General features: G+C 32.9%; 1 protein-coding gene across 1 annotated transcript; it reads left to right on the plus strand.

The window, feature by feature from the left end:
- The first annotated feature begins 168 nt into the window (after positions 1-168).
- Positions 169-12,401, plus strand: LOC138333534 (ubiquitin-conjugating enzyme E2 R2-like). The gene is made up of 5 exons (XM_069281981.1): positions 169-482; positions 5,578-5,664; positions 6,089-6,186; positions 6,953-7,087; positions 8,521-12,401. The coding sequence occupies exons 1-5, from the start codon at positions 306-308 to the stop codon at positions 8,744-8,746; spliced, it is 723 nt and encodes a 240-aa protein (XP_069138082.1). The 5' UTR covers positions 169-305; the 3' UTR covers positions 8,747-12,401.
- Positions 12,402-15,791: the final 3,390 nt, after the last annotated feature.

The following is a 15,791-nucleotide window of genomic DNA, read 5'->3' on the forward strand; positions in this document are numbered from 1 at the left end:
TTTTAATAAATCATCGATCAAATTGTAATGATTTCATTACCTATGTCACTCGAAAATATTTTATTCCATTACCAAGTAAATAACATGATAAATATAATTTTTTAGAAGTTTTACGATAACAAAACCTCCTTCCCAGTGTCAAATAACCTCGTTTCCATACCTGGTAAATTCGTGACGTCATTTTCACTGATCGCCATATTGCAGTAGAGTGAAACAAAAACAAAGAGCAACACCACGGAAACCACCCTTCTTTTGTCGTATTTGATAGAGCCTGTACTCTGCTGGGCAAAATTTGAAGAAAAGGAATGGCCCAGAGTCCCTTAGGTGGGGCTGTGAAAGCCTTACAACTGGAACTCAAGAAAATTAAAGAAGAACCAGTGGAAGGATTTCGTGTGAATCTGATCGAGGACGAGAATTTGTTCGAATGGGAAGTGGCAATCTTTGGACCTCCAGGAACCTTGTATGAAGGAGGTTATTTCAAGGTGTGGAAGCTTATCTGGTTATTGATTGAGTCAGTTCTCTAATCAAGAAGATATCTAAGGAAATTAAGGAATTCCCAACAGTTTTAGTCTATTGCGTCACGAAACCTGTTCGGTCAAGTTTCCATTCAATAACTTCCTGGAGCAGACAAAGAATTTTGCGTTATTATCAGAAATATGCCTCGTAGAATTTGCCTCTAACCTGCCTAGCGCAACTTTTAAACTAAAAAAATCAATACATTTGGCAAAATATCAAGTCTGTCCACAGAAATCGAGTTTAATCGATACCAATTTAGTCTACTTTTATGACGTCACAGTAGGTCTAATGTAAATCGAAAGCAGAACTATGTGACTAAACGGAAACACTGGGTATAGTCTGACAGAATGGTGCATATATCGGAAGAATTATGGGTTTTGTAGTAAAAGAATGAAATTTTGCAAGAAACATATATAGAGCATCCTAACCATTTTTTATATGGGGCCAAGCAAATATTTTTCAAGATGGCTACCGATTCCAAGATGGCCGCCAAATCCAATATGGTTACCATAACATACTAATAATTAAGGTAAATTTTAAATATCAGTAAAAGTTAGAGCTGGAAAGATTAGTAAAAATGCCAACCGGTTAACTGGATCGTATTAACCAAACTGTAACCGGATAACCGTACCTGTTCAAATAATGTTACCTCGTCTTGATTTCATAACAATCGCTCACATCTTTCGAAAAACAATTATTTGACACAAAGAATGATTGTTTCAATTAGATTTATTTTGTTTGTTTTTAATGAAATCATTATGGTGAATGAAAATCGGTGCAAACACTTACAATGTCAGAGTAGGCCTATGTCAGAGTAGGCCTACTTCCTGCACATGGTACATCTTTTGCACTCACAGCACTTCTGCACATCACAATCACTGGAATGTTAGCATAGAAGTCAAGTGAAACCTAAGCATTCCAGTGACGACCCAGTTTCCGATAACATTCTAGCTATATCGATCTTGTCATAACGCTTTATTTTTCATTACAAAATTGCACTTGTGAAAGCATGTATACTTTATACTATAGGTGAAGATGGTCGTTAGTACAGGAATTTCATTATTTTGAGGAGTTACTTTGTATGTAATGTATATGTGGTGAATGGATAGCTAAAATGCTGATCGGATACAAGCTCAAACCGAACCGTGAACCGGTTACCCTATTACCTGTTTTAGTACTTGTAAAAGTATGAGTTTTATAGCTCTTTTTTACACACTAGAGCATAAATTGGAAAAAGTACTATATACATTTAAGAAAAAATGATATGTTTACTGTAAAAATCCAAAGTGGCTGCCAAATCTAAGATGGCTGTCATGATTTTTAGTTATGAGAGTGCAAAATTATTAGAATTTAATAGTGAAGAATATGTAAATATTATTGGCCATCTTTTAAAAGCAAAATGCTTGATAATCAATTTCACTTATGAAAATAGTTAATTCAAACAATCTTTATTTGACCCAACTTTATATGCGAATCATTCAAAAATCTACCATCCAAACTAAACTTTTTTATTGCAACAGAAAACAAGAATAGTTATTCATTATACCCAGGGATAATATATTCTAATTGATCCAGAACCTTTGTTGAATGTTTTTTAAGTATTTTTTTTCGACAGTCTTCATATATAATACTAGTGAAATAACTCTTTAAAATGGCAAGAGTTCCCCTATTACAAGGGGACACAACACTGCTGCCTCACAAATACACACCCGTTACACAATGCGCACATGGGAGACTGTCCTTAAATGATGGTCAATGGGACATTAAACATACCATACTCTCATAATTAACACCCAGTGCGTATAAAAACTTTCAACAAATTTTAAGGAGAATACATATTTGCTATAAGGAACCAAGATGTAAGTTGTGGACGAAAAACCTTTAACAGTCGGTCATACGTATACTCTTTTTGTACTCGTGACCCATAAATTTGTCACAACTAGTAATCAAGCTTAGGTATCTTTCCTTTGAAACGCATTGATTTATAACATTATGATTCACATGTGAAAGACTCGCAAGTTCATGTTTTACAGGATACCTTGCTGATGTTGCAAGCATCACACAGATGTAAGCATGGATCAATCTAGGTTTTGGGGAAACTACCCTTTTTTCAAAATAGGGGAAAAGTTTGGCGAAATATAGGGGAATTTGAATCTTCTTATTTTCGTCCAAAATTATATTCATTTTGACGAAAAAGTACTGTTAGTACAGGAATTTCATTATTTTGAGGAGTTACTTTGTATGTAATGTATATGTGGTGAATGGATAGCTAAAATGCTGATCGGATACAAGCTCAAACCGAACCGTGAACCGGTTACCCTATTACCTGTTTTAGTACTTGTAAAAGTATGAGTTTTATAGCTCTTTTTTACACACTAGAGCATGAATTGGAAAAAGTACTATATATTTAAGAAAAAAATGATATGTTTACTGTAAAAATCCAAAGTGGCTGCCAAATCTAAGATGGCTGTCATGATTTTTAGTTATGAGAGTGCAAAATTATTAGAATTTAATAGTGAAGAATATGTAAATATTATTGGCCATCTTTTAAAAGCAAAATGCTTGATAATCAATTTCACTTATGAAAATAGTTCATTCAAACAATCTTTATTCGACCCAACTTTATATGCGAATCATTCAAAAATCTACCATCCAAACTAAACTTTTTTATTGCAACAGAAAACAAGAATAGTTATTCATTATACCCAGGGATAATATATTCTAATTGATCCAGAACCTTTGTTGAATGTTTTTTAAGATATTTTTTTCGACAGTCTTCATATATAATACTAGTGAAATAACTCTTTAAAATGGCAAGAGTTCCCCTATTACAAGGGGACACAACACTGCTGCCTCACAAATACACACCGTGACACAATGTGCACATGGGAGACTGTCCTTAAATGATGGTCAATGGGACATTAAACATACCATACTCTCATAATTAACACGCAGTGCGCATAAAAACTTTCAACAAATTTTAAGGAGAATACATATTTGCTATAAGGAACCAAGATGTAAGTTGTGAACGAAAAACCTTTAACAGTTGGTCATACGCATACTCTTTTTGTACTTGTGACCCATAAATTTTTCACAACTAGTAATCAAGCTTAGGTATCTTTCCTTTGAAACGCATTGATTTATAACATGATTCACATGTGAAAGACTCGCAAGTTCATGTTTTACAGGATACATTGCTGATGTTGCAAGCATCACACAGATGTAAGCATGGATCAATCTAGGTTTTGGGGGAAACTACCCTTTTTTCAAAATAGGGGAAAAGTTTGGCGAAATATAGGGGAATTTGAATCTTCTTATTTTCGTCCAAAATTATATTCATTTTGACGAAAAAGTACTGTAAAACAACTTATTTTATTTTTAGATTTTAGTAAAGCAAAATTTTAAAGGCCCACTGCCTTTCTGGATCAAAATTTAAAGGTCTCTTAAAAATATCAATAACAATAACATAAGAAAATACATATTTAAAGCCTAAGATGTGTTAACAACACCAAACATATGTAAGATTTACAGCGTACTTTATGATAACTGAAGAGATTCAATTCGCTATTTTGCTGTCTGGCGAAGTGATTGTCAACTACCGGGCGGTATTTAGGACGACGGCGGGAAACATAAGACGACCCGCGTTATGAAAATTGACATTTTATTTATTTTAGATAAATTGTTCAGAAGATGATGATAAGTGTAGTATTAACGGTTAGTTAATAAATTTTGTGACTCTACAAAATTATCGATCTCGTTTTACATTCCCGTTTTAAAATTTAAAAGCCGTTTCAGAAAGGTAGTGGGCCTTTAAGCTCAATAATGAAAAAAATTGAGTTTATTTCATTTCAACAAATTTTATTGCAAATGATATGTAAATGGATTTGGCAACAGGCAAAGCCTATATTAGCCATCTTCAAACAAATCCGGTATAGTACAATTATCAACAAAATATTAAAACATTTAACATTACATTATGAATGAATATTATTATTAGTGTATCTCCCCAACCTATCATAGTAGAAAAATCTAAAAAAAAATCTTTTAGTTTCAGATATATATATTCTGATATGCATTGCAATAAATATGTATTTTTTTCTTCATCACAATTGTCACAGCCATTCAGTAAAGTTTTTGTGTTAAAATGCGAGTGGGGAATATTAGATATGTATTTTGGTTCTGAGTGATGATCTTTGTTCATTAAATAAATGACATGAAAAGATAGTGTTCGGCTGTTTCATGAGTTTATCATAAAATATGCAGTAGCTATATGATAAATATGAAGAAATTTGCAAAAAAAAGTATAAAAAATTAATGAAAAGTAAGTCACAGGGGAAATTGTGTTACAAAAAGGTCATTTTTTAGCTTCAAATGGGGAATTTTTAAATCTTCAGTGGAATTTTTGGCCTGAGGGGGAATTCATTCCTTGAGGGGAAATTTACTCATAAACGGTAATAAATCAGAGCTAGATTGATCCCTAATAAGGCATGGTTTAATTCATATTATGGGTCCATTTACTGTATACACGGTAACTTGAACTCCTTCAGAGGTGATCATGAGGGGCACTAATTAAAGCAAGTAGGGTAATGGTAAACCAAATTCAAGTTATTAAACTACCTTGTAAACCTTTTTCAAACCATGTCTTGTCGGGAAATAATTAGTGAAAGCCTGGTGATTATACACACAGTGACACATTGACAGTGCTCCCAAATATGGAAACTATCGCCTGTTGTAGAAGAAAAACATGAAACTTCTGACAAAGTTGTCAAAAGTATGTGAGCATTTTAGCTTTAAGTTCTACAATGGCAGTTTTTATTGGTGCATGGTATATTCAGTGTATCAATGTATCTTATCACTGTATGTTAAGTTTGAAAATGATATCACATCGCAGGGCAATGACATCAGATTGATGAATTCTTATTTTGATTTAGCATACGAGTCCTATAGCTATAGCTAGCTGACCTTTATTTTAGCAATTTAGAAGTAGTTACATGGTACAGAGAATATGTTTAAATATACAAATAAAATGTATTTATTATATGTAATAAATTTTATTTTCAGGCACACATGAAGTTTCCAACAGATTATCCATACAACCCTCCGAGTGTTAAATTTATGTCAAAAATGTGGCATCCAAATGTATACGAGGTAAAATCTATATTTTAAGTCCCGGTATTCAACATTAATACTGCTATTTATAATTAATTAGTAATGGACCGTATTCATAATTACATTGCATCCAGTTGATCTTTGACTTTGAACAGATTCAGAGTTCAAATCTTCATTTCTTAGAAATCTGAAGGGTCAAAGCCTATGACAAAAAGATATGTGCTTAAATAATCTAAAGAATCAAATCTGATTTTTTGGAGGTCAAAAACATACTCTCATGGGTTACTGGATGCCATAGCCTGTTTTATCATTACGATATATATAAAATTTGAATTCTTTTAAATTTAAAATAACTGCAGATTTCGATAATAGTGATGTGGCATATGTACTAAAAAATGTATATTTTTAGTAACTGTTTTGTGACATTGTCAATTTGACTTTATTAAAAATATTCTTTTTGTAGAATGGAGATGTTTGCATATCAATATTACACCCTCCAGTAGATGACCCTCAGAGTGGAGAGTTACCTTCAGAACGGTGGAATCCCACGCAAAATGTCAGGTATGTGTACATGTGTAGAGTCCCCTAAAGTTTCAATCTTGGACATGGTGGTACTTCAGCATGTTTTTATGTCCTTGCAGTCTTATCCCGATTTAGGAAGTAAGTGTTTTTGCGTCTAATTATTAGTTTCAAGCTTTAAATATATCCTTCAGATATAGGAGTATAAATATATTTTGGACTAATGTGAGTCTAAATGTATTGCAGCTGATGATGCTAGCAGGTAAAGGGAAGTAATTCTAAACCCACAGTGCACTGGTTAGAGAACATGTTCAGTTGGCCAATTTCATCAATTTAATTTTAGTTGAATTCAGAATACATCCAAATACGGGTACAATTGAAATTATTTGCAATAGTAAGAATTGTATAGAATAGTCACCCCTAGTTGTTTATAGTGTACAAACAGTAAGTATTCTGATCCATCAGAGTTACTTCCCTTGATTTCCACACTGTCAGTACTGATGGAGCTTGAGTGGCAAAGTGACAGAGTGGAAATGAAGGAATGATTAGAATAACAATATGATTAGTGATAATTTAATATGGAAAACAAATTCATTCACCTTATTATCATTATTGTTATTGGAATTTTAAAATTCATCTCGCATGTTAAAACTACTACTGATAAACTTGGTTTCCATTGATATATCATTTTTCACATTAACCCATGAAGCTTAAATGATCTCTCCATCTTTTGACTTTGCAAAACGCATCTTAGATATCTAGATATTTCATCACATTTCGAATAAATCGCATTCTTTTGTAATTTCAGAACTGTCTTGCTTAGTATAATATCATTGTTAAATGAGCCCAACACATTTTCTCCGGCCAATGTCGACGCCTCTGTTATGTACAGGAAGTGGAAGGATTCTAAAGGCAAAGACAAAGAGTATGAAAATATAATCAGGTAAAAGATGGTCCACTTCTAAGTTAGAGAACCAGTTAGTCAGATATTTGTAGAATTTTCAACTGTGCTCATATTTTTAGGTCATCTGACCCGAAGAATAGGGGGAGCTAATGCTGTCACCCCGGTGTCGGCGTCAGCGTTGGCGTCCCATTACACGTTAAAGTTTTTGAGCAAGTTTCTATTTTGTCAATTGTTTAAGCTTAAGTTATCATAAATGTTTATGATTTTATTTTCCTAATGTGTATGGATGCTGAACGTGATAATACAACCAATTTGGGGCCCTTTAGGGTGTTTTTGAGTCTGTTAATTTGTCATATTTCGATGTTAAAGTTTTTGAGCAAGTTTCTATTATGTCAATTGTTAAAGCATAAGTCATCATAGTGTATGGATGCTGAACGTGATAATACAACCAATTTGGGGCCCTTTAGGGGGTTTTTGAGTCTGTTAATTTGTCATATTATTCATGTTTAAATAGTAAATACTTGAACATCAACTTCTTCTGAATAGGCGAGCTTTGCTGTTCTCGAACAGCTCTTGTTTTACTCTTTGTCGACTTTTTTCATCATAGTTTAATCATGGAGTTACTATGGTAGCAGAATCAATACAATGTATGTGGGGAAAAAACACAATGAAATTTACATTAAAACAAAAGTTTTAACAGAGAATGTCTACATTGTAAAATATTGTGCTTGTGAAAATTGAATTGTTCTGAAAACACCTTACAGACTCATTGCATAAATTCAAATGTATGATTTATAGCTATGCATTCATCAAACTACAGTTACTTTTCCTGCAAACTTCAATTCTGGTTATCTGTAAGCAAGTGAAGTGAAGTAAATTTTGAAATTTTACAAAAAATGTTTTCTAACCAAACGTAATTTAAGTTTCAACTTGCTTTAATAATAATTGTAGTACTCCATCATGAAGACTTTAAAACAATCTTCAAATGTATTTTTTCAAAGTTTTATTTTAAAGGCCCACTACCTTTCCGGAGCAAAACATAAAGGTTTCTTAAAAACATTAAGAACATCAAAAAATATATACCGATGGCCTAAGATGAGGTTAAAACACCAAAAATATTTAAGATTTCCTACGTAATATATATAAGATAACAGTGGGAAGTATTTTCCCTGCAGCTGTTTTGCCATCTGGCGCAGTGATAGTCAACTACGGCGCAGTATTCTAAACAACGACAGGAACATAAGACGACCTGCATTATGAAAATCAACATTTTATTTATTTAAATCAAATTGTTCAGAAGGTGATTATATGTGTAGTATTAACTGCAAGTTAATCACTTTTGCCACTCTACAAAATTATCGATCTTGTTTTACATTCCCATTTTAAAAATCAAAAGCTGATTCGGAAAAGTAGTGGGCCTTTAAAGCATGAAGATTCTTCTAATTCGAAAAACAAATGTATTTGTTTGTCAGGAAACAAGTAGAGGGGACAAAAGATGAGGCGAACAAAGATGGAGTAAAAGTACCTACCACATTACAGGAATACTGTGTAACTTTTAAACCAAAACCACCAGATACCGGAATGGATTGTGTGGACTTCTATGACGACGATGACTATGCTGATGATATGGACGATGAAGACGATGAGGATGAGGATAACTGTTATGCAGAAGATCAATATGATTCAGGAAATGGATGAGATTTACAATAGAGATGTTAATCTAAAATGTATAAATGTGTGGGGGAAACAGGAGAGCGGGGGAATGTTTGACTTGGTCACTGCCTGTATGTTAACATCACCGTACCATTACACTCCAATGTACATGCTTTAAACAACGACAAAAATTGTTCAGTTTTTTTTCTTTTCTTTTTTTCACCAAAATGGATTGTGCTTTAAAATCTTCAAAATGATTGTAAATTATAGTGTTATTTCATGTAAGATGATATTCCTAAAATAATTTTTTATTTCAATTTGAAGTAACCATCTATGAGACACAATATAAGATTTTATATGATTGTTTCATTGAATACAAAAAGCAGTACTTGACGAAAGTGGAACACAATTGGATACTCTTAAATTAACAAGGGTTTGCAACATTTTAATTGCAAATTAATGGATTCTGATCATGCTAATTTATACACATGGTCACTATAAGGGTAAAGGGTGTTTACTTTGAAATGTTGATCACTTCATTTCCTGGTGTTTGTTTATTGCTTCCTAGATTGACTGATCTCTGTATAAAATATATAACATAGAATGTTAGCAGATTTTCTCTTTCTTATTTAGAAGGTGTAACTAAGGTTTTCAAACTTTTTTCTTTAGTGGCAAGCGGACACTACAAGTCTGTATAAGTGTACTGATATTTGTATGGAGAAATGAAGTATTTCCAGCAGTGGACAAACCTATTGTCAATGTTTAAGGCAGTACCCCTTTTGAAATCAAGAAACACTGTTATTTGTAGTTATATTGTAGTTCTACATTATCTGAATACCAGTACACAGTTACATGTATGTACTGTATTATATTTTCGTGTAATGTACTCTATGGTGTACAGGTATATAAGCAAAAGGGAAATTTAATTCAATACAGGATTTACCCAGCTGTTCCAAAAAAAGGAAATACAGTATGTGTAATATTTTGAATTAAAAATCTGAAGGTATGATGATATTATCATCTTGTCAGGAAGTAAAATTTCTCTGACAACTGTTGTGTTAATTGTGAAACAGTAAAATTATCATTGAATAGACATTGGCTATATAATCTTTCTTGAAGGCGTTGTAAAATTGCAACCCTTAAGATTTCGGAAATGGTTATACTAAAGGAAATGTGAAATAACCAATACTGCAATAAACACATTAATAATCTATTTAGAATTATCAAAGCTATTTCAGTAAAACTTCTATCTCACCCCAAAACTTTTATGAATTTGATTATTGAACAGTAATAGAAACCTATCTACCCATGGTTGATTATGGGGTCTTGGGGTCAGATAGAAATTGAAAAGGAAAATCTGCTCTGTTCTCAAAATGCTATACCTATTTCAGACATATTAATTAACCTTACATCTATTTTGAAATAGACATATATCATAAACCCAGTTTGTATCTGTGGATAAAGATCTTGTTCTAAATTTCTTTTGTTCATTCAATATGCGGACATTGATCAAGTGTATAAACATGTTTCCAGGTGCTGTAGAGCATTTTATGTGATACATGCAGTTTGCTAAAACATTCAAAACATAATTTGTATTGAGGTTTGTTAGATAGTTTGGAGTTAAGCTTTGGTTTCTCCATCCTATATATAGAAGTATGTTAGAATGATATGCCCATGGATGTGTGTATTTCATATCTTATCAGTTGTAGTTGATATCATTGAAATGACCCAAGCACTTTAGGTAGCAGAAAAATAATAAGCCTCAAATATTGATTAAATGTAACTTTTAATAACTTGTGCAGTTTCTAATAACTTTGGTGGAAAATCATTAAGAAATGCAAGGATGAATATGGCAATTTGTAGAAAGATTTTTTAAAATATTTTTTTCCCATAATGGCTAGAGAAAATGAAAATTGTTCTATCAGTTATGAACCAAAGTTGATATTACTTGACAAAGTTCAAACATTCAAACAATGGTTTGGTTTAAAACTGGATTTACAGTCACATTGCAATACATTGTATCTAAAACAAATACTGATGTCAGTTAAGTTTGGCAAATGATTTGTTTCAGGGATCCTTGAGTAGTGTTTCATCAACACAGATCAGGTTTTTCTGTAAATTTGTATCAAGGAATGCTATTTGCGATAGTCAGGAAATACAACAAATTATCCCTGTAAATATGTATATCATCAAAATGTGTGGATGTTATATTCAGGTATGTGTGTGTTTGTTGTTCATGAATGGTGACTTCTGTCCCAAAAGTCATAGAGAGCAAGACTTTGAATGTGTGTGAATGTGATGTCTTCTTGCACACCAGATTTCCATTCCCCTACACAAAAAATGAAAATAACACTGGGCTTGGTAGTCTGGTTTGGGAGAATGGCCGCTAGAAATAGGAAAATTAATTTATCACGTTTGATCACTATCATAATTATACAAGTCACATTTAATGCCTGCCTGTGGATATGTAGTGGGTGTTCTGTATGGACACTCGGTGTAGATATGTAGCGGGTGTCTGTATAGACACTCGGTGTGTGCATGTGTCTGTCTGAATAGCCACCTCTCATAGAGTGGACTCATAATCAACTACTACAGGTAGTTAAGAAATTTCTCATTTGTTCTCCAGATTCCAAATAATTTATTGCTTCATTTCATTGGTTCTTTTCATGTTGAAATAACTGTATATCTTTCTGTTCATTCAGTATCATTTTGCCTTGAGGAATTTGACTTATGTTCTTTTAGTATACCACTTTTATACAGGCAAAAAAAAAACACGCTCTTATGCTTAACATTCTTTCTGTATGTAAACTTAACAGTTTTCCCAAAACCTATCGCTTATGAATTCAAGAGCAATGTATCTTTAGTAATTGCTTTGAAATTGGTTTTGTTTCATTTGAAAATTGATATGAATTCAATAGCAAAAATATGGTTATGTTTTCTTGTTTTATAACAGTGTATTGATCAATTTAGACTTGAAAATACAAATGTATAACTAGCAATGTCTCTCAGAGGTTCATCTTATACAAAACAATCCAATCCATAGACATATAATTAGTTTCCATTAGATAAGTCATTATTTTGATAATTGAAGGCTGCAAATTAAAAGAAACTTCTGAATTATAATATGATCTCAATTATGATATGAACTGTAAGATTGAAATATTTCATTTTCTTCAATAATTATATATTTACATAATGAATATTAGGCACTGATATTGGGGCATTTTCAGAGTTAATGTTACAGATATGGTAACACAAAATGGGGAAATATTAGCTATTATAGCAAATATGTGGTAGTTATTTGATACTTAGTCCTTGAATGGTTGGTTTTCATTTTGATTTATCAATTCAATTTAGTCAAAAATCATAAAATCATTATCATAATAATTCCATTGCTAAACTTTCTATTGAAAAAACTTAGTTTCTGTATTTTTTCTTGATTTAATTAAAGCTTCTGCTTATATTTGTGGTCATGTATGATCAGTCTTTTAAATTGAGTTTAAAACATTTGTTTCACTGCCCTGTAGATGTGAAATGGGTTGTACTCTATACGGTGAACATTTGAGGTGTTTCAAGGACTGAGTGGTGTGTTAAGTATGACTTGTTGGTATATTTGTTGTTATTTTGCAGGTGAAAAACCAATTACATGTATTTTAAGTGTACTTGTAATAAATGCTTAAATAAAATCTAAGCTGTATAATGTCTTGTCCTGTATGATTAATATGAATCACAATGTTTATTATTTTTGTTTGATTTTATCCTGATGTGAGCATTTTTTGCATTTTAATAAGGAATAAGGAGTCATTTATGAACTTCCTGAAGAGGAATCACTTATCAATGGTCTATTCATCCTCGATACTCCAGGGGTTCTGATGACTTATGATCTATCTCCACACCCCTTGAGTATCTCATAGTTAAATTGGAGGCAACAGCACAGCTGGTTCAGCTGTTTTTCCACTGAGTAGCCTCCAATTTTACTAAGAGATAGTCCAGGGGTGTAGAGATTGTAAGTGATGGGAACCCCTGGAGTATTGAGAATGTCGTCTATTCAGCTTTAATTTTTCTCCCATACCAAAAGGGACGAGGCACTTATTAGTGAACCAAAGTATAAGTTGTGGAAGAAAAAAAAAGTCATGGTAACACTTTCTGTACTCGATGACAAGTTAAGCTACAGTATAGTGGCTTTTGACATTTGACGCATATATGGCTTGTTGACCTATTGAGATGCATTGCAATTATGTAAATAGATAGCGCCCGCCCGGTAACATGTCGCAGTGGCAAAATGTAAAATATTATTTTAAGATTCACATGTAATAGACTCACAAGATGTACAATGCTGATTATAGAGGCATCACATGTTGTTAAGCATCGTTACAAGGAAATCCATGGGATGGGGGCATTTATACAACTTATCTCCTTCTCCATAAAAGGGGAGGCGGGTTAATTACGGCGAATACGGTAACGGATAAGTGGAAAGTTTCCAATATATGCGAGACTACCATCTTACACAAAACCTGTTTGGATCATAAAAAAAAACACGTTATTTTGTTGCCATTGTCTCGAAAGTGGGGTATTATATTTAGCCATTTATCCAAAATTATGGAGATGCCTGGTCTAGATAAAGGTTGCCATATCTTATGCAAGACAGAACAGTATTGTTTTATGTGGAGTAGGCACTGCTTCTTGAATTGATGTTACACACCTAGAACTCATATGACTGTATAGCTGTTAAAAGGGCATTAATCAAGACATCAGTCAACTTCTTTATGAACAGCCAGATATGAAATAAACAAGTTCAAACATGACCAAAAATGGAATTTTAAAGGGCCATGGAAAAATTTAAAAGAATATTTTATTATTTTGAATCCTGCTGTCTTACTTCACACCAATTGTGGAAATTAAGAAAAAGTAACATGGTATTTCCATATTATATGTATGAAATCTCTTAGCGTCATATTCTCTGTTTAGTTTTTGCTAAATTGAACAAAATATTAACCAGTTTTAATGGACTGAAAAGTAGTGGATTTGGAATTCTGGACTGGTGCTGCTATCAGGAAAGGGAAAGTTCATGTAAGCAACAAACAGCCATTTAACGGTAAAGATAAGCGCCTAGCGACAATGTTCAGAATTACCCACTTGCAGTAAATACTACAGCTGCCTCATTCAATGCAGGTCAAAAATCTAGGCCGACAAGAGGTGCATTAGATCAGATGGAGACAGGTAAGTTCTATCCAAATACAAGATGACCAACAGGCTGCCATCTTTGATTTGGACAATTGGATTTTGTTATCACTATATTTCTCACAAAGAATGTTATCAATACTCCAGGGGTTACTATCACTGACGTTATATCTAGTATCTATCCTTTGAATATGTCATGGCAAAAATGAAGGCATCCTCGACACTCCAGCAGTTACTATCACTAAATGTTATATCCACCCCTGGACTATCTCATACTAACATCGAAGGCAGTTCAGAAGAAAAGTTGACCAATCACAGGACTGCAGAGATTTCCTTTGAAGGTTGAGTGAGCAATGCCCAAATTAAAAGCCAAACAGTGAACCACAGTGTACTGTTATATGATTCTTTTGATGTACATCAAAGGACTAAATTACCTGTTTTATTCTGTTGCCTCCAATTTCCAGTTTTCTTATCAGGTAGTTCAGGATAGATTTAATGATAGTAATAGTAACTCCTGGAGTACCGAGGGTGATCCAACCTTGGACTATCTCATAGTAAAACTGGAAGCAGTTCAGGAAAAAAAGTGACAAATCACAAGCCAACAAAGGAAGCAGTTCAGGAAAAAAAGTGACAAATCACAAGCCAACAAAGACTTCCGTAGAAGGTTACAGAAGTGACACCAACTTCAAAGCAACAGTCAACCACAAAGTCGGCAGGCAATATTTTTTTCTGTGAAGAAATATTGCCTATTTATATCGTTATACAATTCCTTTAATGTATATCAAAGGATCAAGTTACCAATATCTTCTGGTGTCTTCAGTTTCGAGGTGAACTGAAGGCAACAGAACACATGAGTAATTTGGTCCTTTGATGAACATCAAAAGAATCGAATCACAAGAGATCAGTAAGCGTTTTTGCTGATTTGCAGACTTTGTTTATCAGATATTTAAAAAGAAGTAAAGAATGAAAAAAAAAACAGAGAAAAAATCCTTGTACCCTATGTGGTCTTTTAAAAGTATGTTAGATAAACATACCATATGGCAAATACATGTGATAGAAACTTGTGCTGTGATTTTAGTATGTAGAGCCTCTTGTTTAAATGTCAAATATAGCGTCTGGACCATCATTGTCATATTTGGGGAAAGACATGCCCTAGGACAATAATGTTTGGCCCTCAAATCTGTCAAATTTTCATACAGTTATTTATTATTTAAATTGTTGCATTTAACATATCTAGTACATCTCTAATTTAATTGTAAAAATATAGTTTTCTAATTTTGCAGCTTCAGGTGCAATGGTAATCACTTGATAATTTTATAGACAAAAACTTCGCAAAAATGGCCAAAATTGTCAAATTTACACAATTTTATAATTTATGCTTATAATGGCAACTACAGCTGCATAATTAGAAAATAATCATTAACGTTGTATCAGGGGATGTACTAAATATCTAAAATACAGCAAATTAATCACAAAATTTTGAATTTTCATTAGTTTTGAAAATTTTGAGGATTTGGGGCCAAAAAGGTCCCAAACCATACCAGTAGTGCTTTATTCAGATAAATTATAACAAGAGCTTCTGAAGGCACGAGAATGTTAATCTGCCTTTCCTTATTACAGAGTAACTAGATTCTTCTACTTTGTAAGTTTGCATTTGGTTTTCCATTCAACATTTTGCAAAATAATATGTAATCAAAGTAATTGCTCAACTTGATTGAATACGTTGTACTCAAGAGGTTACTATCACTCAGATGTTATATCCACCCTGCCTTGGACTATCTCATAGTAAAACTGGAAGCAGTTCAGGAGAAAAAAACAACAACTGAATAATCACAGGCCTTCAGACTTAATCCTTCAAAGCTTAGATTACAGAGAGAGTGACGCAACACAGTCAACCAGTGTACAATTC

This window comes from Argopecten irradians, chromosome 10 (assembly GCF_041381155.1).
Source record: "Argopecten irradians isolate NY chromosome 10, Ai_NY, whole genome shotgun sequence".
In the NCBI taxonomy this organism is placed as follows: Eukaryota; Metazoa; Mollusca; class Bivalvia; order Pectinida; family Pectinidae; genus Argopecten; species Argopecten irradians.

Coding starts and splice junctions, on each gene's coding strand:
- LOC138333534 (XM_069281981.1), top strand. CDS start 306: ATGGCCCAGAGTCCCTTAGGTGGGGCTGTGAAAGCCTTACAACTGGAA. Junction 483..5,577: donor ATGAAGGAGGTTATTTCAAG/GTGTGGAAGCTT, acceptor TTTTATTTTCAG/GCACACATGAAGTTTCCAAC. Junction 7,088..8,520: donor GAGTATGAAAATATAATCAG/GTAAAAGATGGT, acceptor TTTGTTTGTCAG/GAAACAAGTAGAGGGGACAA.